At 37.6% G+C, this 24914-nt stretch overlaps 2 protein-coding genes across 2 annotated transcripts; one reads left to right on the top strand and one right to left on the bottom strand.

Annotated features, from left to right (window-relative positions):
* The first annotated feature begins 6365 nt into the window (after positions 1-6365).
* Positions 6366-8621, top strand: LOC105219735 (pescadillo homolog). The gene is made up of 5 exons (XM_011196031.3): positions 6366-6534; positions 6629-6862; positions 6915-8013; positions 8073-8263; positions 8324-8621. The coding sequence occupies exons 1-5, from the start codon at positions 6517-6519 to the stop codon at positions 8543-8545; spliced, it is 1764 nt and encodes a 587-aa protein (XP_011194333.1). The 5' UTR covers positions 6366-6516; the 3' UTR covers positions 8546-8621.
* A 2880-nt stretch (positions 8622-11501) lies between these two features.
* Positions 11502-15776, bottom strand: LOC105219732 (trifunctional enzyme subunit alpha, mitochondrial). The gene is made up of 5 exons (XM_011196029.3): positions 15561-15776; positions 14764-15473; positions 13803-14713; positions 12870-13005; positions 11502-12747 (listed from the first exon to the last, which is right to left on the bottom strand). Exons 1-5 carry the CDS (start codon positions 15625-15627, stop codon positions 12244-12246), a joined length of 2328 nt encoding a protein of 775 aa, XP_011194331.2. The 5' UTR covers positions 15628-15776; the 3' UTR covers positions 11502-12243.
* Between the last annotated feature and the right edge of the window lie 9138 nt (positions 15777-24914).

Raw genomic sequence — 24914 nt, 5'->3', positions numbered from 1 at the left:
CTTGCATCAGCTTCTTTGCAGAATATGGTCGGAAGAAAGCATGCCTGACGATTGGAATCTCAGTGTACTCTGCCCAATACACAAAAAGGGAGACCCCACAAGTTGCGCCAATTACCGTGGGATAAGCCTCCTCAACATCGCGTATAAGGTTCTGTCGAGCGTATTGTGTGAAAGACTAAAGTCCACCGTCAACAAACTGATTGGACCTTATCAGTGTGGCTTTAGACCTGGAAAATCAACAACGGACCAGATATTCACCATGCGCCAAATTTTGGAGAAGACCCGTGAAAATAGGATCGACACACACCATCTCTTTGTCGACTTTAAAGCTGCTTTCGACAGCACGAAAAGGAGCTGCCTTTATGCCGCGATGTCTGAATTTGGTATCCCCGCAAAACTAATACGGCTGTGTAAGCTGACGTTGAGCAACACCAAAAGCTCCGTCAGGATCGGGAAGGACCTCTCCGAGCCGTTCGATACCAAACGAGGTTTCAGACAAGGTGACTCACTATCGTGCGACTTCTTTAACCTGATGCTGGAAAAAATTATAAGAGCTGCAGAGCTAAACCGAGAAGGTACAATCTTCTACAAGAGTGTACAGCTCCTGGCGTACGCCGATGATATTGATATCATCGGAAGCAACAACCGCGCCGTTTGTTCTGCTTTTTCCCGCATGGATAAGGAGGCGAAGCGAATGGGTCTGGAGGTGAATGAGGACAAGACGAAATATCTCCTGTCATCAAACAAACAGTCGGCGCATTCGCGTCTTGGCTCCCACGTCACTGTTGACAGTCATAACTTCGAGGTCGTAGATAATTTCGTATACCTGGGAACCAGCATCAACAACACGAACAATGTCAGCCTCGAAATCCAGCGCAGAATAACTCTTGCCAACAGGTGCTACTTTAGACTGAGTAGGCAATTGAACAGTAAAGTCCTCTCTCGACGAACCAAAATCAAGCTCTACAAGTCGCTTATCATTCCCGTCCTGCTTTACGGTGCAGAAGCTTGGACGATGTCAACATCAGATGAGACGACACTAGGAGTTTTCGAGAGGAAAATTTTGCGCAAGATTTATGGTCCTCAGAACATTGGCAACGGCGAATACCGCAGACGATGGAACGATGAGCTGTACGAGTTATACGACGACATTGACATAGTTCAGCGAATAAAAAGACAGCGGCTACGCTGGCTAGGTCATGTTGTCCGAATGGACGAAAACACTCCAGCCCTGAAAGTGTTCGATGCAGTACCCGCCGGAGGAAGCCGAGGAAGGGGAAGGCCTCCACTCCGTTGGAGGGACCAGGTGGAGAGCGACCTGGTTACACTTGGGATCTCCAACTGGCGCCGAACTGCGAAGGAGAGAGACAAGTGGCGCACTATCGTCGATTCGGCTATAACCGGCTAAACGGTTGCAACGCCAATCACATACATACTATTTCAAATATTTAAAAAATGGAATGGAAATGATGAAGCAAACAAACGACTTCAGATGCCTCTGCTACAGAGTGACTTGAGCTTTCCAAAACAATAGAAAAATTAGAGCAGAAATACATATGCAGCATTTACACGAAAATTAATAAGATAGAGCTAGCAAGATAATCACACCGATGTATTGTAAAAGAGGAGAAGTGGTAACCTTTTTCCTGATGCTAAATCAAGAGTGACCACAAAAATAATAAGGGCTTTTTTACTGGTAACCACTGGAATATAAGATAAGTCTTGCAGGGTCCCAATTTGAGAACCAGAGTACAGGGCAGAATAAATGCAAACATTTTTTGAGCTTTAAGATTACATGCATATTGACCGATATATTCGGCACAAAGTCAATTAAAAAACAAAAATTATTATATATAGTATATGGAAGATGGGGTAATGGTAACTCGTTTAGTTTTATGACATACAAACAACATGTAAATAAATCTTTTATACTCTCTTAGCAACACTTTGCAATGAAAACGCATCGAAAACACACAATGTCGCTCAGAAGGATTTTGGTTCCACAATGTCGGCCAAAACGTAGTAGAAGGCAAATCACAATTGAATTAAAATTAGTTGAAGTTTGTAATTCCAAAATTTATAGTATTATAACGGATTTCCAAAATCTGTCGTTAACTATCCTGAGTTCGATCATTGGATAGTCAAATAAAAGTCACACTTTAATGGCTATACACTAATCTCTATTTCTATTGGTTTTGTTGGCAATATATCGAACATTCTGGCATCTACGATTATCGATGTCTAGATACATCTGGCAAGTTATCGACTTCGATTGTCAAATCTAGTTTGTTCTGGTTCAATTTTCATTACACTGCCCTCCACTTAAGTCTGATCGTCCCGATTAGACATACTTCCAGAACCAAACGTTTAGCATTTCTTCTTTCTTCTTTAATTTCGTCTTCTAGGACACTGTCGTCCTCCTTATATATGAAAATAATCTCGTTCTAAGCTCGTTCAATAATCTAACCATTTGCATATAGCCAAATGAGATTATCAATTGTCTAATGTGTTGTATTTGTTGTTGTATTACACATCTTTCTCTCGCTGTCGGCCATTTTTGTTTACATTTTCATTTGACATTTCTCCTCTTTTTCGCCGCAAAATTATCGATAAAACTAGGAATAACACCGAAAATCTAGTTGTATAAAACGAGATAATTTTATAATCTCGGATTATCAAGAGAGGCATTTTGTATGCGAAATCTCGTTTCTTAATTACAGATTATCGAGTTAAGCTCGTAAATGGAGATAATCTCGTTATATGTAAACATTGTATTAGAATGTATTTCTCCATTGGCATTAATCTAAACTTAAAATCAATCAGTAACCAAATATTATGCTCGCAGTCGTCTACGCCGTTTTTTCCTGGACAGTAGGTCGATAAGCCAGGAACATGGATATATGGACATCCTCTGTTCCTGTGGTGATACCTGTCCACCAGCTTTCTAAAATGCTCTTCCAAATTTCAAATGAATCTTTCCACCATGATATCGGATTGTGCATGTAATGCAGCTTCAAGTGTTTTCCGGACACATAGCTTCTGGCACATTTCCAAATTGTTGATGCACACATCCGCCATTTCATCAGTCTCTTTTTTCCATGAATTGGGCACACTTCTGTCCTGACCAACAAAACACTCCTGTTTCCTGATTTACTGGCAGGTAATGGACCAGCTACTACCAGAGCGAATCGCTCAAATGGCGCTACCGAACTGTACTGCTTCATATGACCATGACGCTTGGGACTGGACACTTTAGCTGCAATGCAATCTCTCATTGATTGACGACAACCAACCCAATAAAAATGATTCTTCAATTTTTCCAAGGTTTTCGTGATTCTCAAGAATCCTCGGTTGAGACCTTTGTGCATATCATTGCGAACTTTATGAAATCTTTCATTCCGACCAACCATGAAAGATCGGGAGATTTGTAATTCTTTATTTTTCTATGCCCGATATAAGCAACCAGCCACCAACATAAAACTGTTCCACTGTGCCTTTGCGACAAAAGGTTCTGCAGACATTTCTTCTTTCTTTGGACGATTCACAACTGGAGCTTGTTCCTTCATATCACAATCTTTTGTCCATGACACGTCTGGCTTCTCTGGAATCACCTGTGTCGAGATATGTGCCTCCTGCTCCTTCAATTGTGTAGACACCGGTGCTGAAACCTGCGGTAGTATACACTCTCCATGCACTTCGAGCTGTGCCTCTTCTCTTTTTAAGGTCACCTCCAGCGACTCCTCCTCATTCAACTTTGAGGACACTGCATTCACTTCCAATTGTGTTAACAAAATCTCTCCATGCGCTTCCAAAGGTCTTGACATACACGTCTCATTCGCTTCCAAATATGTGGACTTATTGTCCCCATGCTCTTCCAGCTGTCTTAACATGTCTGCTCTATCTGAGGTCATATCCACTGACTCCTCCTCCTGCTTTTCCTGTGAAAACACCCTATTCGCTTCCGACTGTGTTGACACATCCGCTATGTATGAACTCTCCTGCCTGGACTGACTTTCCTCCAGTTTTTTCGAGTGTGATATAATTTCCAATGGCATACTAGACAATGACTCTTTCAACATGCTACATAGACGGCTACAAAATTGCGACTGCTGTTCTTTGAACTCTGACAATTTTAATGACTGCGTCGACACCTGCAACGAAATCTGTGATAATGCAGACAAAAACATTTTTATGTCCGATGAACATGGAGAATCTTGCTTTTCCTCTAGTTTGGTTGTCGATTCCTTTAACAGCGACTCGAAAAGAAATTCGTCCACGTTGATGTTTTCTTCTTCCATTGACATCGTAATCGGGCTTGTAATTCGGATTTCAAACCATTCGTTGCAAATCTTCGTTGTTCCAATTCCCTTTTGAGTTGTGGTATCCTTAATTCATTGAATTTGGCCATTATCTCTTATGGAATTTTATTTGTCAATCTCACTTCTGACACCAATTGAAACGGATTTCCATAATCTGTCGTTAACGCTGAAACTCTACCCTGAGTTCGATCACTTGATTTCAAAATAAAAGCCGCACTTTAATGGCTATACACTAATCTTTCTAAATCCTTATAACTTATCACTTTATTACTCAAACTCTACTTACAACTCTAACTTATAACTTATTTACACTTTGCTCGACAACTCTCTCCTTAGAATGGTCCTCACACGACAACACTCTTATTAGAACTGTGTCTTGCTGCAATATATCGCCACTCGAACATTCTGGCAACTACGAATATCGATGTCTAGATACATCTGGCAAGTTATTGATTTCGATTCTCAATTCTAGTTTGTTCTGATGCCATTTTCATTACAATTAATTAATTTATTTATTGTTTTTGATTGTAAGATTTAATTATTTTTTTAATTGTCATTGATTTGCTTGTGAAGATAAGTGATTTATTCAATATTATATTGATCAATTTTTAAAATATAATACGACGTAATTTCAAAAAATATCAATCAGATGTATACCTGATACTTTCTACTCGTTTTCTATTGCTTTACTTTCGACTGCTGTGTAATTTTTGGTACTCTTCTTCTTTTGAAAACCAGTAGCAGCCAACACCTACTTGCTGTAAAGTAACACTCTTCGCAGCTGTTGACGGAAGCTGTGAAATTCTTTTTGACAATTTGTAGTGAAAATCAGATGTGATTACACAATTGTGACTTACAGATTACGCTAAATCAGATCCGCATAGGGGGGTATAGAGTAGATCAGCTTCAAATCACTTCAATGAAGTGAATTTTGTATAGCGATAGCTTGTTAAATCCATACGTTTTGTAAGTTGGCTGTGGGAACATAATGTTATATTATATAACGAAGTTAGAACGAGATTATTTTCATATATAAACGTATTATGAGATCATTAAATGAGCTTTGAACGTGATTATTTTCGTTTACATATTAAACGTATTTTTATACTATGTTTACATATAACGAGATTATCTCCATTTACGAGCATATCTCGATAATCTGTAAATAAGAAACGAGATTTCTCATACAAAATTTCTTTCTTGATAATCCGAGATTATAAAATTATCTCGGTTTATACAACTAGATTTGCGTTGTTATTCCTTGTTTTATCGATACTTTTGCGAATAAGAGGAGAAATGTCAAATGAAAATGTAAACAAAAATGGCCGACAGCGAGAGAAAGATAATCTCATTTGGCTATATGTAAACGGTAAGATTATTGAACGAGCTTAGAACGAGATTATTTTCATATGTAAACATACTATTATATTGTTTGAATGCCTGAAGTGCTGAACACAAAGACGACGACACGACACGACGTAGCGACGGCTGATCACAAATGTCGCTTTGAAGCCAGCGTCTTGAACATTTTGAAGACGGCAACGACATATCAAAAAGCAATTTCATTGTTGCCGTACTAACATCTTTCACTTCAATAAAATTTACATATTTAGTTTAAAGTGAAATTATGTACGTAAAAAATGTAAAAATGGTCGATTATTTGTTTTAAATAATCGATTGTTATTATAAATGATATATTAAAGCTATTTTACGTTTCTGATGGCAAAATAACGTCATACTTGTGAGAACTTCGAATAATTTTACATTTCACATGTTAGTGGCAGCTCTACAGCGGCCATTGTCGTCGGCAAAATTAGAAACATTTCTAATTTGGCGACAGCGAAGACTTCGACCCTTTTGTGGTGAAGTCGTGTTGTTGCCAAAAAATCTGTGCCCATAAGAACGCGTGTATTTTAATATTTGACAGATGTCGCTCGTCGCTTGTCGTCTTCTATGTGTTCAGCACATGAAGCTTATTTCCACATAATCGGGTTGTAAGCTTTAACAACTGCATAACTATCGATTAAAAGTTATCTAAATTTCTAACTTTGAGAGTATTGCTAAATATCGAAATGTGTGTCGTTTAGGCCGAACACGAGATTAGTGTTTGTCAGACACATGTTTTGTTATTTGTAGAACAAAACATAAAATAAAATTTCATAAAAATTTGGTATACACGGTATTATCAGGCTAAAAAATGCGTCGTTTGAAAAAGGTGAGGGTTTTTGTGTTCTGTTGTAAGGAATAATATAAATATTTGTAAATGAAGGTTATGTTTATTAAAATTTTCTAAATTTATAATAATATAGTATCAATCTGGAGAGGCAGCTCAATATATAACACGCCGTGCGGCTCTTCGAAAGCTACAGTTGTCATTGAACGATTTTCGTCGCTTATGTATAATAAAAGGTGTTTATCCACGTGAGCCTAAGCATCGTAGGCGGGCACAAAAGGGTTCTTCTGACATTAAAATACTATACCATGCTAAAGATATAAGGTTCTTACTTCATGAACCTATAGTTTGGACGCTAAGAGATTACAAGGTTGGTTTGTTATAATTTTTTTTATATTACCACTAATTTCTGCATTTTGTAGATATTTGCAAAAAAAACTGGAAGAGATCGTGCTATAAAAGATTTTCGAAATTTAAAGCGACGACTAGCATTATATCCAGAATTGCGAATTGATCATATTGTGAAGGAGCGTTATCCAACGTTTATTGATGCAATTAAGGACCTCGATGATTGCTTGACCTTACTTTTTCTATTTAGTACATTTCCTTCATTACGTTTAATTCCGCGTGAGCAATCGTTTTTATGTAGAAGGTTAACCATAGAATTCTTGCATTATATTATCAGTTCGAAGTCAATTCGAAAAGTTTTCATATCGATTAAAGGGTTCTATTTCCAAGCAGATATCAAAGGGCAAAAAGTTACTTGGATTATGCCACATCATTATCCTTTCAAGCCACATTCGAAAGCGGAGGTTGATTTCAAAGTTATGTCAATTTTTGTTGAATTTTATACGATAATGCTAGGGTTTGTTAACTATAGGCTTTACCATAGTGCGGGTTATACTTATCCACCTAAATTTCGGTCTGAAATAAACAATGATCTGGAAGACAATTTTAAAGATGAGTTATCATATGTATCGGACCGTATTGCTGCACTAAATTCCGATCTGATATCTACAGAAAATATACCTGAAGAAGAAATTGATGATATGGACTTAGATTTACTCGAGCAGGGTCAAAGTTCAAACCGTATAATGAAGCTAAAAAAGGAAGCAAGCGAACTTAAGAAACTGCGATCACTTTTTAAAGGTTTGAAGTTTTATGTCAACAGAGAAGTACCACGTGAGCCCTTGGTAATATTGATCCGATCATTTGGAGGAAAGGTTTCCTGGGATTCCACAGTGTTTGTTGGAGCTACGTACGATGAAAGCGATGAAACTATTACTCATCAAATTGTTGATAGACCAATTCTAAGTGAAAAATATATATCTCGTGATTATATTCAACCACAATGGGTCTTCGATTGCGTGAATAAGCGCACACTACTTCCAACAAATAAATATTTTGTAGGTGTCGTGTTACCACCGCATTTATCCCCATTCGTTGATGGTAATCGAGATTCTTATGTTCCCCCCGAGGAAGATGATATACAAAATGAAGCTGATTTTAATGAAAATAAACGTAAGATGCAGCATTTTCGCAAACTTTTTGCTTTATTAATAAAATATATATCTTTATAGCGGTTGAAGTAAATGCTAATTCCTCAGAAAAAGAGAAGGATACTCCCACCATGGATGATGAGCAATTGCAAATAGCATATATGCAAGAAAAAGCTGATTTCGAGGAGTATGGTCACATCGAAAATGAGGAAGGAGAAAATGACGATGACGTTGAAAATGCTGAGAACGATAAGGAAAAACAACTAAATGAAGTAATGGATGGTAGAATAATTTGTTTTAATATATTAATTTGAAATGTAATTTTATTTTAGAAATTGTCCATGAGTGTTCAGACTGGTAAGGTACATAAGGAAAATAAAAACATCCGTCGAAAAAATGAATTAGATGAACACCGATTACAAGCACGCATGGTGAAGTCTCGTCATCGCAATCTTTTCAGGAAATTAATACGTGAGAAACAAGTTAAAGAAAAGGAAAAGTGGCTGTTGAAAAAGAAACGTCGGGATATTGATGCACAAATAGCTGATTATTAATAATTTGAGTAACATACATATGTTTAATGTATAAGAGCAAATAAGAATAATTAATATACAATTAAAAACACAATAATTAGCTTAACTTCGCCGAAACCAACATTTATGTATATAAATAAGCTTTCAGATACGAAAGCTGAGGGTTTGTGTCTAGGCAATATAAAATGTTAGTTATGAAAAGGCTTGCTACTATTCAATTGCCCACTTCGCTCTAATACGGTTTTCCATAATATTTAAAATTTCCTTCGTAGATTTCGCCAGTCTAACGTTAAAATAATTTTGCTGGATTTGTGATAATTACCGTCAACAAAGGAACGAAGAGTGATGCATATTTTCAATATAGGAAGTACCGTCGTTACTCGCATGCGTTTGTGACAAAATCCTTGAAAATTCTAAATAGAAAAAAATCTTATTTCTTTAAACGAAAAAAATATATCAATCTGCAATAAATATTATGAAAAAGCCACAATAGGCGCTACAACAATGGTATACTTGGTTCTAGAATGATCACGAAACCTTTTTGTTTTTTGCAGCACATCAGTTTTGGCCATAACATACAAATACATATGCATGTCTCCATTTTTATATTTATTCACAACTGTAAAAATCGAAGTGTATTCAACAAAGTGAACTAAGTATTTGACATACCCGTTTTTGACAATAAGTTAATAAACAATTCATGTATTTGTTTACATTAACCCGTCTTTTTTATCTTGAACAATATAATATATACTAGCTTTTTACCCGCGGCTTCGCCCGCACTGGAGTCATTAAATAAGTATGAGAGATAAAGGGTAAGGGTATAATAATAGAAATGAGTCAATATGATAACTAAATTTGATTGTTTGGCTGAGATCAACAATTTTTAAAAATTACTACACACAGAAGTTTCAACACTTTAATATATGCTTATTGAAATGCAACAACAAATGTTAAAATATATTTCACCGTAACACAAATACATAGTTCTGAATTCTAACAATTTAAAAAAATAAAATACAACGTATTAATTTAAGATATTTTTGTAGACAATGTTATAAGTTTTCCTGTCGCGTGCACAGCAAAGCTAAGCTTGACGGGAAACTGAATCCTTTTAAATTGGAATGGAAGGTCAGTGGGAATAATTGGTATCCGAGGTATTATAACACTATTTCCCTTACCGACACCTGTTAAAATAGTAGCACCAAGTATGTTTTGTCCCAATTTAGTTATCCGAAGCTTTGTTCCATTACATAGCCGAGGAGCATCTAGATTTCGCATAAGCATTACTGGTACATTTAGTTTCAATTGAAGTTTATGTGACGGGGTGTACCGATAGTTCAAGTGAATTTGAAAACTCCACAGGATATGAAGTACTTAGTTCCGTATCCATTATTGTATCCATGGACAAATATTCCTTCATTTCTCCCTGAACCTCGTTTGGTGCTAATATTGCTCTTGTACACAACCACTGATCACTACACAAATTTTGTTGTAATTCCGGAAAACATTAGCAATGAGATCCACATCACTTTCTACTAAATTACAAAATTCTCTTGACAGTGATATGTAGCCTTCAGCGTCAACGTCTAAACAACCATCATCAATTTTCAACAACATTTCTGCGTAAAGTCCTGAATCCACGTCATTATGAAGATGCACCCTTATATTCATTTTCAGGCGGAGTTTTTCAACTGTCGACCATAAGCTTGACGATTTAATGCACGCTTGAATTTCATCTGCTGGTGTCCCCCTTTGAATCACTGGGAGGGTTTGACGGAAATCACCAGCCAATAAAACTACCATGCCTCCCATTATATCTGTACTATCTCGCAAGTCCTGGAGGGTCCGGTTTAAAGCTTCTATAGCCTTCTTGTGAGACATTGTACTTTCATCCCACACTAAAAGATTGCATTCTCGCAGCATTCTACCTCGTGAACTATTTTTACTAAACTTACAGATGGGCGAATCTTCCTGTGCCAAATTCAATGGTAATTTTAAAACGGAATGTGCCGTTTAATAGCGTCGCGGCAATACCTGACGAAGCTACGGCAACTGCTATTTTTTGGTCTTTTCTGACAGACATTAATAATAAGTTAAGTAAAAACGTTTTTCCAGTTCCTCCTGGTGCATCGAGAAAGAAGAGTCCACCACTACCGGAGTCTATTTTACGTAAAACTTGATGGAAAACATGATTTTGCTCTGGAAGTAATTGAGGAACTAATTCTGTCACTTGATGTTGCAGTGCTATGAAATCATAATCTAGCTCTCGTGCAATTCCATTATCAAAATCATCCATATTGTCTCGTCGAGGGCTCGACATTCCAAAATCATCTAATTTTTTTTTTAATATAAAGTACCCTATGTTGCTTCTAGTACCTTCAAGAGTATATGTACAATGTTTCATGATGATCGGTTCAGTAGTTTTTGCGTGAAAGCGTAACAAACAAACTTACATTCGCATTTATAATATTAGTAGGGATTGATAAAATTGTTTGCAATTTGTCAATTGAAGCACAAAACATTAGTAAATTGCTTCCATGAGTTGTTTTGCATAAGCAGAAAGTATTCGACATTTCCTTTTATTAATTTAAAAAATATTTTTTTTTGGTTTGAAATTTGTTTACTTTTGAATTTTTGAATAAATGTAACGGTCAAATCAATGGCAACAAACATGTCAAATTCGGGTAAAAAAAATGAAATGTCATATACTTAGTACACTTTGTTGAATACACTTTGGTAAAAATAACTTCAGTGTATTGTTTCAAATTTTCGAAATTTTTAAATGCATCGGCTGGGCCAATAACTGTCAAATTTTTTTTTTGGCAACGCGAACAAGATTCAACTTAAATTGCTTGAAATTTTATTACCAAATTTTAGTTTGGTTGATTATGCAACTACATCTTTGCTGCAGCACTCAGTAAAACGTATGTAACATTTTAACATAACTTTGGTATTTAAGAATGAAACGAACATATTAAATCTTTATTGTAAAAATTCGAATTTATTTTATTGCTTCAGATTATCGAATTATATCACTTTTTTCATACATAGAATTATTTCATAAGTTGATACGGTGTAGTTTTTTTAGTTCAAAAAGAGAACTCATAAAGTACAAGCCTTGATCTCCTTTTTAACCTTAACATGCCTTCAGGCAATGAATACAATAACACACAGTGTCGAAAAAAAAATATATTCACTTTCAAAGCTTTCGTTTTTTCTTTTATTTGTTATTTTTTTATTTTATTGACCTATTCTGAATATAAAAACAGAATTGAATAACGTAAATTGGAAATTTTGAACTAAACTTTAAACTATTTAATCTAATCCCCTTTTTACGAAAGCTATATAAAAAAACGCAAATTATTTGCTTATATTTTTTTCTTAAACATTCACTAATATGACCGCAAATGCTGGTAAATATTATATGCGAAATCAACTAAAAAAGGAGGGCAAAGTATCGTTATCAGTTCTCTATATATGTTGGTTTAATGTATGTAAATAAAATTCGTACATAATTAACAATTTCGTTTTAATGCAGAAGGAGATGTAGATTTAATTATTTTTTTCCAAAACTGTAGAATTGATTCAAAGTGAGTAGTGAATTTTTGAAGTAAAAAAATTTGTTCTTCTATAAATATTTAAACATTTTATGCATGTATAATGTTGCGTTTTTATGTATTGATAGAGGCTTTATAGTGTGCTTATAAAAGTTTAAATTATAATTTAGAAGATTCAGTGTTTGGGTAGAATTTCTTCGAGGAATCCTTCGCCATATCCAGTAATGTTTGTGAAGGCTTAAATGCGATACCATACAAATCTTCATATGATTTCATCTTCTCTACTAATTTTGATGCTGTATAATGATCGACCCAACGGAATGGTCCACCTGAGAATGGAGGGAAACCTAAACCAAATACGGCACCAATATCACCTTCTAAAGGATTAGCCAAAATTCCTTCTTCAAGGCAGAGAATAGCTTCATTCACAAAACGTGATACCATTCGTAAGGTTAAGTCTTCAGTCGTATTTGCTCCCTTTGAAACAAGAGAATATTTCTCCTTTACAATGCTGAGGAAATCCATATTTACTGGACGACTGCCCTTTGCTTTAGCTCCATCGTAAATAAATATGCCCTTGCCGGATTTCCTACCCAAAAATCCTGCTAGAACCAAATCTTGCATCAAATTTAAATTTCCTCCACTGAAACGTTCTCCGAATGCCTGTAAATATAATACAGTTAATTAAATATATTTTATGTATATATAGTATATCATATATCTGTACATCTGATACATATTTGAAATTACTATATTTTAGAAGGACTACAAAAATTATAACTTACTTTGGCCAAATCAATAGCGATGTGAGCACCCACATCTATTCCAACTTCATCAAATAACGTAGCAGCGCCTACTGGAAAACCAAACTTTTTTGTTAAACTGTCAAGTTCAGTTGGTTCCACGCCCTCTTGAATAAGCCTATAAATTCATAGTAATCATTTAGAAATGGCAGTCTAAAAGTACTATATATATGTATATATATATAAATCAAAAAATAAGTATTTATTTACATTCCAACCGTCTAAAAGTAGATAAAAGAGACTGATACAGAACTGATTACTAACCAAAAACAATCCTGAATATCTACCATACTAGATTTCTTTTATCTGACTACTTACTATATACCTATAATTATAAATTCTACCTCATTGTAAAGAATTATAAATTTATAAATCAAATTATAATATATTTTGTCTTTTTTTTACATTACAAACATTGAGGTACTTTGACTATTTTCTTTGATTGTTAAGCCTTTATTATGTATTACGGCCCGATATTGTCAGGACATATATATAAGTATATTTCATCTTATATACCTTTACCGATTATAGATTTTTAAAATCCACAATATTTCAAAGAAACTATTTAGTCAGCTTTTGCGTCCCTATTATTTAGCACAGCAGTTTATTTTATATTAAGCAGAGTAGAGTTTTGAAATAGACTAATGTAAGTGTTTCTATTATTTTTCACGTGACTGTATGTTTCAAATCTCTAAACTAGACCGATTTTCAGCATTTAAATGGAATATCTAAAAAACTGAGTTTTGTGCAATACTGCACAATTAATAATTTGTGGACGATATTACATTTTATAATCGTATTATCTTTATTTTTAACATTGTTATTTCCGTTCCACTTTTAATTATTCAGTATTTGTTTAAAAAAATAAATAATCATAAACATAGATGTTCAAAGTTTATAATAACAGTTACGTACCTGATTCCTTCATATAAAATGGTTGATAAAATGCGGGTTGTATAAAATCCGGGGCCATCATTTACTGTAATCACTACTTTTCCTTGTTTAAGGCCTACAGCCACAGCCTTAGCAGTTGTTTCCTTAGACGTGTTCGGATGTGTAATTATTTCGAGTAATTGCATTTTGTCAACAGGTGAAAAGTAATGCATACCTATCAAGTTTTCAGGTCTTGTGCATACTGCAGCGATATTTTTGATAGGTATGGCACTTGTATTGGTCGCGATTATGCAATGGGGAGGCACTACACTCTCTAATTCTGATATTACTGCATGTTTGACCTTTAGATCTTCAAATACTGCCTCTATAACAATGTCTGCATTTTTAAACTTTTCATAATCAAGTGTGGGCTTTAAATTTGATATTAATTGATCACATTCCACACGGCTAATTCTTTTTCGCTTCACCTGACCATCTAATCCTTTTTGAATCTGTTCCACTCCTCGTGCAAGTCCGTTGCTTGATGTGTCTTTAAGAAACACTTGATAGCCATTGTTAACTGATACTTGGGCAATGCCTGCTCCCATAAGTCCAGCACCTAACACCCCAACAGTTTTAACATCTGACTGTGGTTTCCCAAAACGGTTCTTTTTACATTCTGTTTGACCACGAAACAGACTAATAAGACCTTTGGATTCTGGTGTCATAGCAAGTTCTCCAAATGCTCTGCTTTCAGCATCATATCCAGCTGAGGATCCTTTTTCGATACCGGTTCGTATAACATCAATTATTTTTAAAGGTGCAGGGTAAAGACCATTTGACAATCTCATAACTTGCTTTCGGGCAGTTTGGAATATCTTGTTTCTAACAAAGTCTATACTCATTAAGGTTTCCATTACTTTATCCATGAAACTGTTACTGCCACGGTTTACCTTGACACAAAAAGTTGAAAATTATAGAGAATAAAATAGCATATACAGACCTTTAATTTTCCACTGGCAATGTCTTTTGCTGCTTGGATAGCAATTTCTTCTAAATATTGAATAGTGTTTTCTTCAATTGGCGCTAATCCTGGTCCTAATGGATTAACCAACAGATCTACCAGTCCCATTTTCTTCGCTTTATCGGCAGATACTTGTTTTCCCGTAAGGCTTAAATCTAAAGCTGTTGGTACGGAAGTAAGCTTCGGAAGTCGCACTGTACCACCAGCCCCGGGAAGAAGACCTAATAAAACTTCTGGTGTACCCAGTTTTGTTGCTCGATTTTTTGTTGCTATGCGATAATGACACGCCAAAGCTAGTTCAAGGCCTCCACCAAGACATACTCCATTTATAGCAGCTACAATTGGTTTTCTGCTATTTTCCAATTGATTGAAAAATTCTTGTCCCTCTCTCGAAATATTTGTGCCTTCTTCTGAGGTTCTACATTTTTCCAACATGCCTATATCAGCCCCAGCAATGAAGCAACCTGGTTTACCAGAAATTACTACAGCTGATTTGATAGCGCTATTTGTTTCTAGCTCTTTTAAAATTGACTTAAACTGAGAGGTCATGGATACATTAATAGAATTTACTTTTGCATTTTGTAAATCTAAAGTAACAACTAAAACGTCATCCACAATTTTTGTTCGTAGGTCTTTTCCAATATCATTGTTAATACCAGAGGCAAACCTTTTCGTATTCATTAATCCAGCTAAATATAAACCAAATAATAAATTAACAACATATTGAAACAAACATACTATAATAGCGGGTCCAAAGTACAATTTGAAGTACGTACCAAGCCGAAAAGGAAGGTTTGCCCTCGAAATGAATCTTGGGACCCTTAACAGTTGATTAGCTGACATCACGTAAAAAATCTTCGTTTGTTGAGTTTTAAATTTATTTTTAAATCTTATTTACTAACTAATATTTTATCAACAAAATCACACAATCAATATATTCGTATTCTTTGACTGGCCTAAAAACAACGTTTCCGCTTGCCAGAAGATTTTGCTTACTTTTTATACTTGATCAATGCTAAGATAATTTTATCAGCTGAAATTATTCCATGTTTACATAATGAACTTTATGTACGAAGCTAAAAACGACTAGTAGGAAATTAAATATTTGCTATTATAAAACATTAAGCGGCCAACAATAAAGTAACCACGGAAGTTAAAGTAGATATGCATAAAATTATTAGGGTCGGCTTTAGTATACTGTAACGGATTTCCAAAATAAATCGTTTACGCTGAAACTCTACCGTGAGTTCGATCACTGGATTCTCAAATAAAAGTCACATTTTAATGGCTATACACTTATCTTTATTTCTAATTCAAAGAACTTAACACTTTATTACTCGTTATACGAGTTTACAAATTCTTACTTCTAACTTCTTGTACTTTACTCGGCAATTCTCTAATTAGAACTATGTGTCGCTGCCAGTCCGGCATCCCTTATATAGTCGATTGTTGGCAATATATCGCCCCTCGAACATTCTGGCAACTACGAATATTGATGTCTGAATAAATCTGGCATGTTATCGATTTCGATTGTTGATTTTAGTTTATTCTAGCATCCATGTTTGTCACACTGCCCTCCACTTAAGTCTGATCGTCCCGATTAGACATACTTACAGAACCGTTCTAGATGAACCACCTTTATTTTATTCCTGTGTCTTCCAATTGTCTGTAGGCGATACACCACATCATTGATCCGTTTAACAACCTGGTATGGTCCTTCCCAACTGCATTGAAATTTAGGAGACAATCCTTTCTTCCGTTGTGGGTTATATAACAACACCCTATCTCCTTCCACAAATCCTTCAGAGTTCATAGCCTTGTCGTATTTTGCCTTCATTTTATCACTCATGATTTGGGTGCGCTGTCTCACCATAGCATGTATTTCTCTCATCTCGTCTTCTATGACACTCTTGGCTTCCTTAACATTCTTTCCATTATTTGCGTTTATTCCAAACTTTAAATCAATCGGTAACCGAGGATGATTACCAAAGATTACCTTTGCTGGAGTCTGACCTGTTGTTTCATGTACGGCAGACCGATAATCCATCAGGAGCAAGGCTTTATGGGTATCCCAATCCTTTTGATACGTGTCCACCACTTTCTTTAGATGTTCTTCCAAAGTTCGATTGAACCGTTGTACCATACCATCGGACTGTGGATGTAAGGCTGTTGTACGAGTTTTCCGTATACCCAATTTGTGGCACATTTCCTGGATTAGAGCTGATTCGAAATTCCTTCCTTGGTCAGAATGCAATTCTATTGGAACATCATACCTTGTTACAAAATTATTTATGAATACATTCGCTACTATTTCAGCTTCTTGATTAGGAATTGCGTATACTTCTGGCCATTTGCTGAAGTAATCCATAACTACCAAAACATATTTGTTTCCATCCATGGCAATTCGTTCAAATGGGGCAACCGAATTGTTCTGCTTCATCTGCCCGTGACTCCTGGATTTCGGCCCTTTTGCTGTCAGCACAATTAGCAATTAACTCCATGACTGATTGCTGACAACCAACCCAATAAAATCTTTCTTTTTTTTCTTTTTCTGCTTTAGTTTTTCCAAGGTTTTTCTGATTCCCATGTGCCTCCACTTGGACTTGCATCACCTTGAGATCATCAGGAATTCTTACTTTCGGAACGATTATAAGATATCGATCGGATCTTTGTCCGTCTTCGCTTTCCCATACTCGATGCAAGCATTCAGATACCAACTTTAAACTGTTCCACTGTGCCCAATATGCCTTTGCAACTGGACTCTTTGCAGCTATTTCTTCTCTCGTTGGACGCTTGTTCAGTTCCACTTCATGCATTACCAGTCCCAAATCTGGATCTTCTTGCTGACATTTTCGTAATTCGTTTGGATCCCAGCCTTCTGTCGAAGTTATTGTCATTAATCGGACATCTATAATGTCTTCTTTGGCCTCAGCTCTTGAACAGTGTCTACATTCCAAATTACAAGGACGAAGGGACATCGCGTCCGCATTCCCATGACTACTACCTTTTCGATGTTCTATAGAGAAGTCATAATTTTGGAGTCTCTCAATCCACCATGCCAACTGTCCTTCTGGATTCTTGAATTGCAGAAGCCATTTTAATGCTGCGTGATCTGTCCTCACTCGAAATCGCTGACCATAAAGGTACTTATGGAAATGTTTGATGCACTTCACCAATGCCAGTAGCTCTCTTCACGTTACGCAATAATTCTTCTCCTCCATTGGCGCAGTACATAATCTTTCCTTCAGCGTTTGGAAGGCCAATTCCTATTCTTCATTCCAATCAAAGGCTTTGTTCATCTTCGTGAGTTCATGGAGGCAACTAGCTACGCTGGCGAAATTTGGAACGAATCGTCGGTAATAGGTACCGTCCAAGGAAACTCCGCAATTCATCTTTTCTTGAACTGTACAAATGTCCTTCACTTTGTGTCCTAAATAACTCACTTCCTTCTTGAATAGTGAACACTTCTTCGGTCTCAGTTTTAAACCAGCGCTGGCTATTCGTTGATTCCTCTTCCAAGTTCTGGAGGTGCTCATCAAAACTTTTACCAAACACAATGATATCGTCAAGGTATACCAAACATGTCTTCCAGTGCAATCCTTTTAACACTTGATCCATAAGTCACTCAAAAGTGGCAGGAGCGTTACATAACCCAAAGGGCATTACAGTAAATTGTCATAGACCATCTCCAACGCTAAAAGCCGTCTTTTCTATGCCTTCTTCGTTTACCGCCACTTGCCAATAGCCACTTGATAACGAGTAGTGAGTGTCATCTATTCTAGGTAGTGGATAACTGTCTTTCTTCGTGACATCATTCATTTAGTCCACGCAGAACCTCATGTTGTCATCTTTCTTCTTTACAAGTACTACAGGTGAACTCCATGGACTCGATGATGGTTGAATTATGCCGCTATCGCTCATTTCACGTATGGTCTGGCTTACAACTTCACATTTGGCCAATGAAACGCTGCGAGGAGTCTGGCGGATTGGTCTTGCATCTCCGGTTTTGATGAAATGTTTCACAATTTTGGTTCTACCTGGTTTGGATTCATCTTTATCAAATATGTTTGAGTATCTGAGAAGAAGTTGTTTGGCCTTCCATCTCCTGACATTGCCCTACTATAGCTCCTTTGGGGACTGTGATTGTTGACTTACACTCATTAAGGACTCTAACTGGAGCTCATTTGTCTTGTCGTGTCATAGCCAGGGTTTTTCTTATAAGTAAGTTCCTGCTCTCTGAGAGCACTCATCAGCATCTCGATATAAGGGAGCTGTGGAACGGCATCTCAAACCAAAAAATCAATTGGTCTCCGGCAACGCCAAAAAACCAGTTGGTACGATGAGAGTTGTCGTTCCGCAGTGGAGAGAAAACAGACTGCCTACCTCGCAACGTTGCGAAAGACCACAACACGTTCGGGGTGGGACAGATATCGACAACTGAAGAGGGAAGCGAGACACATTTGCAGATGTAAGAAGAAAGAGGCCGAAATGCGTGAGTTTGAAAAGCTGGCCGACATGGGTAATGCTCGAAAATTTTATGAAAAGATGAGGCGATTTACAGAAGGTTTCAATACCGGAGCATTATCATGTAGGGACCGAGGAGGTAATCTGGTAACGGATGTCCAGAGCATACTGGGACCGCCGACCTGCTGAATGGCAGTGAAAGTACAACACCAGGAGATGGCGAACCCGATTTCCCAATCGATGACGATGGAATAGATATTCCATTACCCGACCATGAAGAAATTTGAATAGCAACTACCCGCCTGAAGAACAACAAAGCGGCGGTGGCCGATAGATTACCGGCCGAGATATTCAAATACGGCGGCGAAGAACTGATAAGGTGCATGGATCAGCTTCTTTGTAGAATATGGTCGGAAGAAAGCATGCCCGCCGATTGGAATCCCAGTGTGCTCTGCCCATTCCATAAAAAGGGAGACCCCACAATCTGCGCCAATTACCGTGGTATAAGTCTCCTCAATATCGCATATAAGGTTTTGTCGAGAGTATTGTGTGAAAGACTAAAGCACATGGACCAGATATTCACCATGCGCCTAATCTTGGAAAAGACCCGAGAGGTAAGAATAGATACTCATCATCTTTTCATCGATTTTAAAGATGCTTTCGATAGCACCAAAAGGAGCTGCCTTTATGCCGCGATGTCTGAATTTGGTATCCCTGCAAAACTAATACGGCTATGTAAACTGACGTTGAGCAACACCAAAAGCTCCGTCAGGATCGGGAAGGACCTCTCCGAGCCGTTCGATACCAAACGAGGCTTCAGACAGGGTGACTCACTATCGTGCGACTTCTTCAATATGATATGATGATATTGATATCATCGGAAGTAACAACCGCGCCGTTTGTTCTGTTTTTTCCAGACTAGATAAAGAAGCGAAGCATATGGGTCTGGTGGTGAATGAGGACAAGACGAAATATCTCCTGTCATCAAACAAACAGTCAGCGCACTCGCGTCTTGGCTCCCACGTCACTGCTGACAGTCATACCTTTGAAGTAGTAGATAGTTTCGTCTACTTGGGAACGAGCGTTAACAACACCAACAATGTCAGCCTTGAAATCCAACGCAGAATCACTCTTGCCAACAGGTGTTACTTTGGACTGAGTAGGCAATTGCAAAGTAAAGTCCTCTCTCGACGAACAAAAATCAAACTCTTCAAGTCGCTCATTATTCCCGTCCTGATGTATGGCGCGAAGAGTGGACGATGACAACATCCGATGAGACGACTCTTGGGGTTTTCGAGAGAAAGGTTTTGCGTAAGATTTATGGTCCTCTGAACATTGGCAACGGCGAATACCGCAGACGATGGAACGATGAGCTGTACGATTTATACGACGACGTTGACATGAAAACACTCCAGCTCTGAAAGTGTTCGATGCAGTACCCGCTGGAGGAAGCCGCGGAAGAGGACGACCTCCACTCCGGTGGAAAGACCAAGTGCAAAGTGACCTGGCTTCACTTGGTGTTTCCAGTTGGCGCGAAAAGGAGGAACGAGTGGCGCGGTCTGGTGGATTCGGCTATAATCGCCTAAGCGGTTTCTACGCCAAATATATATATATATATAAGTTTGGTATAGATTCTATTGGGGTATTCACTTGGGGGAGCAAGCCCGCGCCCTTTCCGACTGGCTCGCTTTAGTTTAACGATTGGTTGATCTTCTTCAGCTCTGTGTTTTGCGTCTAACTAGATTATTGGATCGATTAGATTCCATATTGCAATTACGTCAATATGACCGCTTTTCCCGCAGTTGAAGCATTTAACCACACCATCATTTTTCTTACGTGTCTCTCCAGATTTTTCCAGCATTTTATGCATTTCTTTAAACAATTTCTTTGTCCAGGCAGGCTCTTTTACTTCTACACGATGAGCTTTAAATGTTCTATGGCTCAGTAAGGAGGCAGTTTCATGCGTTAGAGCAAAGGATACCGTTTCAGCAAAAGTCAATTTTGAACATGCTAGTGCAGCATAGCGCGTATTCTCGTCTCGTATGCCATTAACGAAACTCTGGATTTTTATATTCTCTATGTACTCTGCCGACTTATGCGCATGAGTCAAGTGAGCTAGTTTTTCAATTTCCGTAGCAAATTTTTGCAAAGACTCACCAGTTTTCTGCTTACGATTTTGCAGTTCTATTAAGAAAATTTGTCTCCTGTGCTAACTCCCACCGCAAACATCAATGCTTCGTACCTGCTTGACTCGCAGTTGGGCTTTGTTTGTAGAATTTCTGCAGCAGCCCCTTTTAAAGCCACGAATAACACAGCAACTTTGTCTTCCGTGTTCCAATTATTTGTAACTGCTGTCTTTTCAAATTGCAGTTTGAAAATCTGGAACGGAGTTGGGCCATCAAATGATGGGGTCTTGACTTTTACAGAACCTGTTGACACCGTTGGTCGATTTAGTTGCAGTTCACGGAAACGATCTTTCAGTTCTTCCACATCAGTCTTAATCTTGCTTTGCTCTTTTGAAATCTGCGTTGACACTTCTGCTATTTCTGTTCTTCCTCACCTGTGAAATACCTGTTCTTTCAATTGTGCTGACACTTGAGCTGACATCTGCGATGACGATATATATACTTATAGCTGCAGCTGACTTATTAATTGACAACATTTAACACATTATTTTTCCCTGTATATTGCATTTTTCACACAGGTTTTGCACTTCACATATACATATGTATTTACACTTCACTAATTTGTTTCTACATATTTATAGCGTTTTTTGTATGATAAATCGATATTAATAAGCGTTTAAGTCGAGTAGAGGCCAGTAAGTTGATCAATTTGCTTCTGTCTAAAAACGCTATTATTTTATATTAATTATTATGAAATTTGCCTTAAATAAACATTTCTATTTGTATTCAATTTTATCACTATCACATTAACAAACGAGTTGGATTCTGACAAAAAAGAAGTGTTGCTATATTCATGTTTTACAGAAGAATCAAACTAAATAAAAAGGAAGGATTTGTACTCGAAAGAAGTTGTAAATTCTTCCTTTTTTGATAATCCCCGTTGTTCGCTCGACCAGGGTTATTGTTTTGAAGCGCGGCCGAAGTCCGCCAATGCCGAAAGTAGTTCTACACGAAAGGACTTGTCATTTCCTTCTCATTGATAATCTCCGTTGTTCGTTCGACCAGCGTTATTTTTTTGAAGCGAGGCCGAAGCCCTCTAATGCAGAAAATCGTTTTATGCGAAAGAACTTGCCATTTCCATTTCTTTGATAATCCCCTAATTTAGGATATATTAAGTGGTTTATAATCCCTCCTTTTTTTATGTGTGATTCAATTTGCAAAATACATACATAATGCAACACTTTTTTTTGACAAAATGGAACCCGTTTGTTATTGTACATATTATGAGAATTATCGAAAAAGTTAAATGTTTATTTACAGCAAATTTTAATATAATTTATAGAAAATACATATTTAGAAACAAATTACTGAAGTTTAAACATCTGGAAAGTGCAAAATATATGTGAAAAATTCAATATACAGTGAGAAATAACATGTTAAAAGTTGTCAATTTTTAAAGTTTAAGTGCGAATATCTCGAAAACTATAAATCAGCTGTCTTTCCAACCATACCAATTTTAAATCAGAAAGCCTGAAATAGTATACTATGTATGTATGTTGTTGGCGTTCAACCGTTTAGCCGGTTATAGCCGAATCGATGAGAGCGTGCCACTATTCTCTTTCCTTCGCAGTTCGGCGCCAGTTTGAGATTCCAAGTGTAACCAGGTCGCTCTCCACCTGGTCCCTCCAACGGAGTGGAGCCCTTCCCCTTCCTCGGCTTCCTCCGGCGGGTACGGCATCGAACACTTTCAGGGCCGGAGTGTTTTCGTCCATTCGGACAACATGACCTAGCCAGCGTAGCCTCTGTCTTTTTATTCGCTGAACAATGTCAATGTCGTCGTATAACTAGACGTTCCATCGTCTGCGGTATTCGCCGTTGCCAATGTTCTGAGGACCATAAATCTTGCGCAAAATTTTCCTCTCGAAAACTCCTAGTGTCGTGTCATCTGATGATGACTTTACTGTTCAATTGCCTACTTAGTCCAAAGTAGCACCTGTTGGCAAGAGTGATTCTGCGCTGAATTTCGAGGCGGACATTGTTAGTGTTGTTGATACTGGTTCCCAGGTATACGAAATTATCTACGACTTCGAAGTTATGACTGTCAACAGTGACGTGAGAGCCAAGACGCGAGTGCGCTGACTGTTTGCTTGATGACAGGAGATATTTCTTCTTGTCCTCATTCACCTCCAGACCCATTCGCTTCGCGTCCTTATCCATGCGGGAAAAAGCAGAACAAACTTCGCGGTTGTTGCTTCCGATGATATCATCGGCGTACGCCAGGAGGTGTACACTCTTATAGAAGATTGTACCTTCTCTATTTAGCTCTGCAGCTCGTATTATTTTTTCCAACAACAAGTTAAAGAAGTCGCACGATAGTGAGTCACCTTGTCTGAAACCTCGTTTGGTATCGAACGGCTCGGAGAGGTCCTTCCCAATCATGACAGAGCTTTTGGTGTTGCTCAACGTCAACTTACACAGCCGTATTAGTTTTGCGGGGATACCAAATTCAGACATCGCGGCGTAAAGGCAACTCCTTTTCGTGCTGTCGAAAGCAGCTTTAAAATCGACAAAAAGGTGGTGTGTGTCGATCCTATTTTCACGGGTCTTTTCCAAGATTTGGCGCATGGTGATTATCTGGTCGGTTGTTGATTTTCCAGGTCTAAAGCCACACTGATAAGGTCCAATCAGTTTGTTGACGGTGGGCTTTAGTCTTTCACACAGTACACTCGATAGAACCTTGTATGCGATATTTAGGAGGCTGATCCCACGGTAATTGGCGCAGATTGTGGGATCTCCCTTTTTATGGATTGGGCAGAGCACACTGAGATTCCAATCGTCGGGCATGCTTTCTTCTGACCATATTTTGCAAAGAAGCTGATGCATGCACCTTATCAGTTCTTCGCCGCCGTATTTGAATAGCAAAGCCGGTAACGGGCGTTCTTTGCTGCACAGAGGCGGGTGCGTATCTTCGCTGTAACCAGATAATGGTCCGAGTCTATATTTGGTCCTCGGAGCGTACGCACGTCTAAAACACTGTAGACATGTCTTCCGTCTATCACAACGTGATCGATTTGGTTACGCGTGTTTCGATCAGGAGACAGCCAAGTAGCTTGGTGTATTTTCTTATGCTGGAATCTGATATTACAGACGACCATATTTCGGGCCCCAGCGAAGTCGATCAGCCTCAGGCTGTTTGGCGATGTTTCTTCATGGAGGCTGAATTTTCCGACTGTTGTGCCAAAGACACCTTCTTTACCCACCCTGGCGTTAAAATCACCGAGCACGATTTCGACATCGTGGCGGCAGCGCTCGTAAAGTATATACTTAAGTTTCCCAATTATTGTCCTGTGATGCAAAACTGAACCATAAAACTTGTCAAATCTTTTTCGATGTTATATTGAATTACTTTCAAAATACAAATTATTGTAAATTTACAACACATAAAAGCAGTTGCCGATAATGAGTAATAACATTTCGCACAGCCAAATTAGTTTTAATCGTTTAACGTATTTCCTAAATCAACAGTCTACATTGAAACTG

Source organism: Zeugodacus cucurbitae, chromosome 3, assembly GCF_028554725.1.
Source record: "Zeugodacus cucurbitae isolate PBARC_wt_2022May chromosome 3, idZeuCucr1.2, whole genome shotgun sequence".
Taxonomy (NCBI): Eukaryota; Metazoa; Arthropoda; class Insecta; order Diptera; family Tephritidae; genus Zeugodacus; species Zeugodacus cucurbitae.
This window is presented reverse-complemented; position numbering and strand designations above follow the sequence as displayed.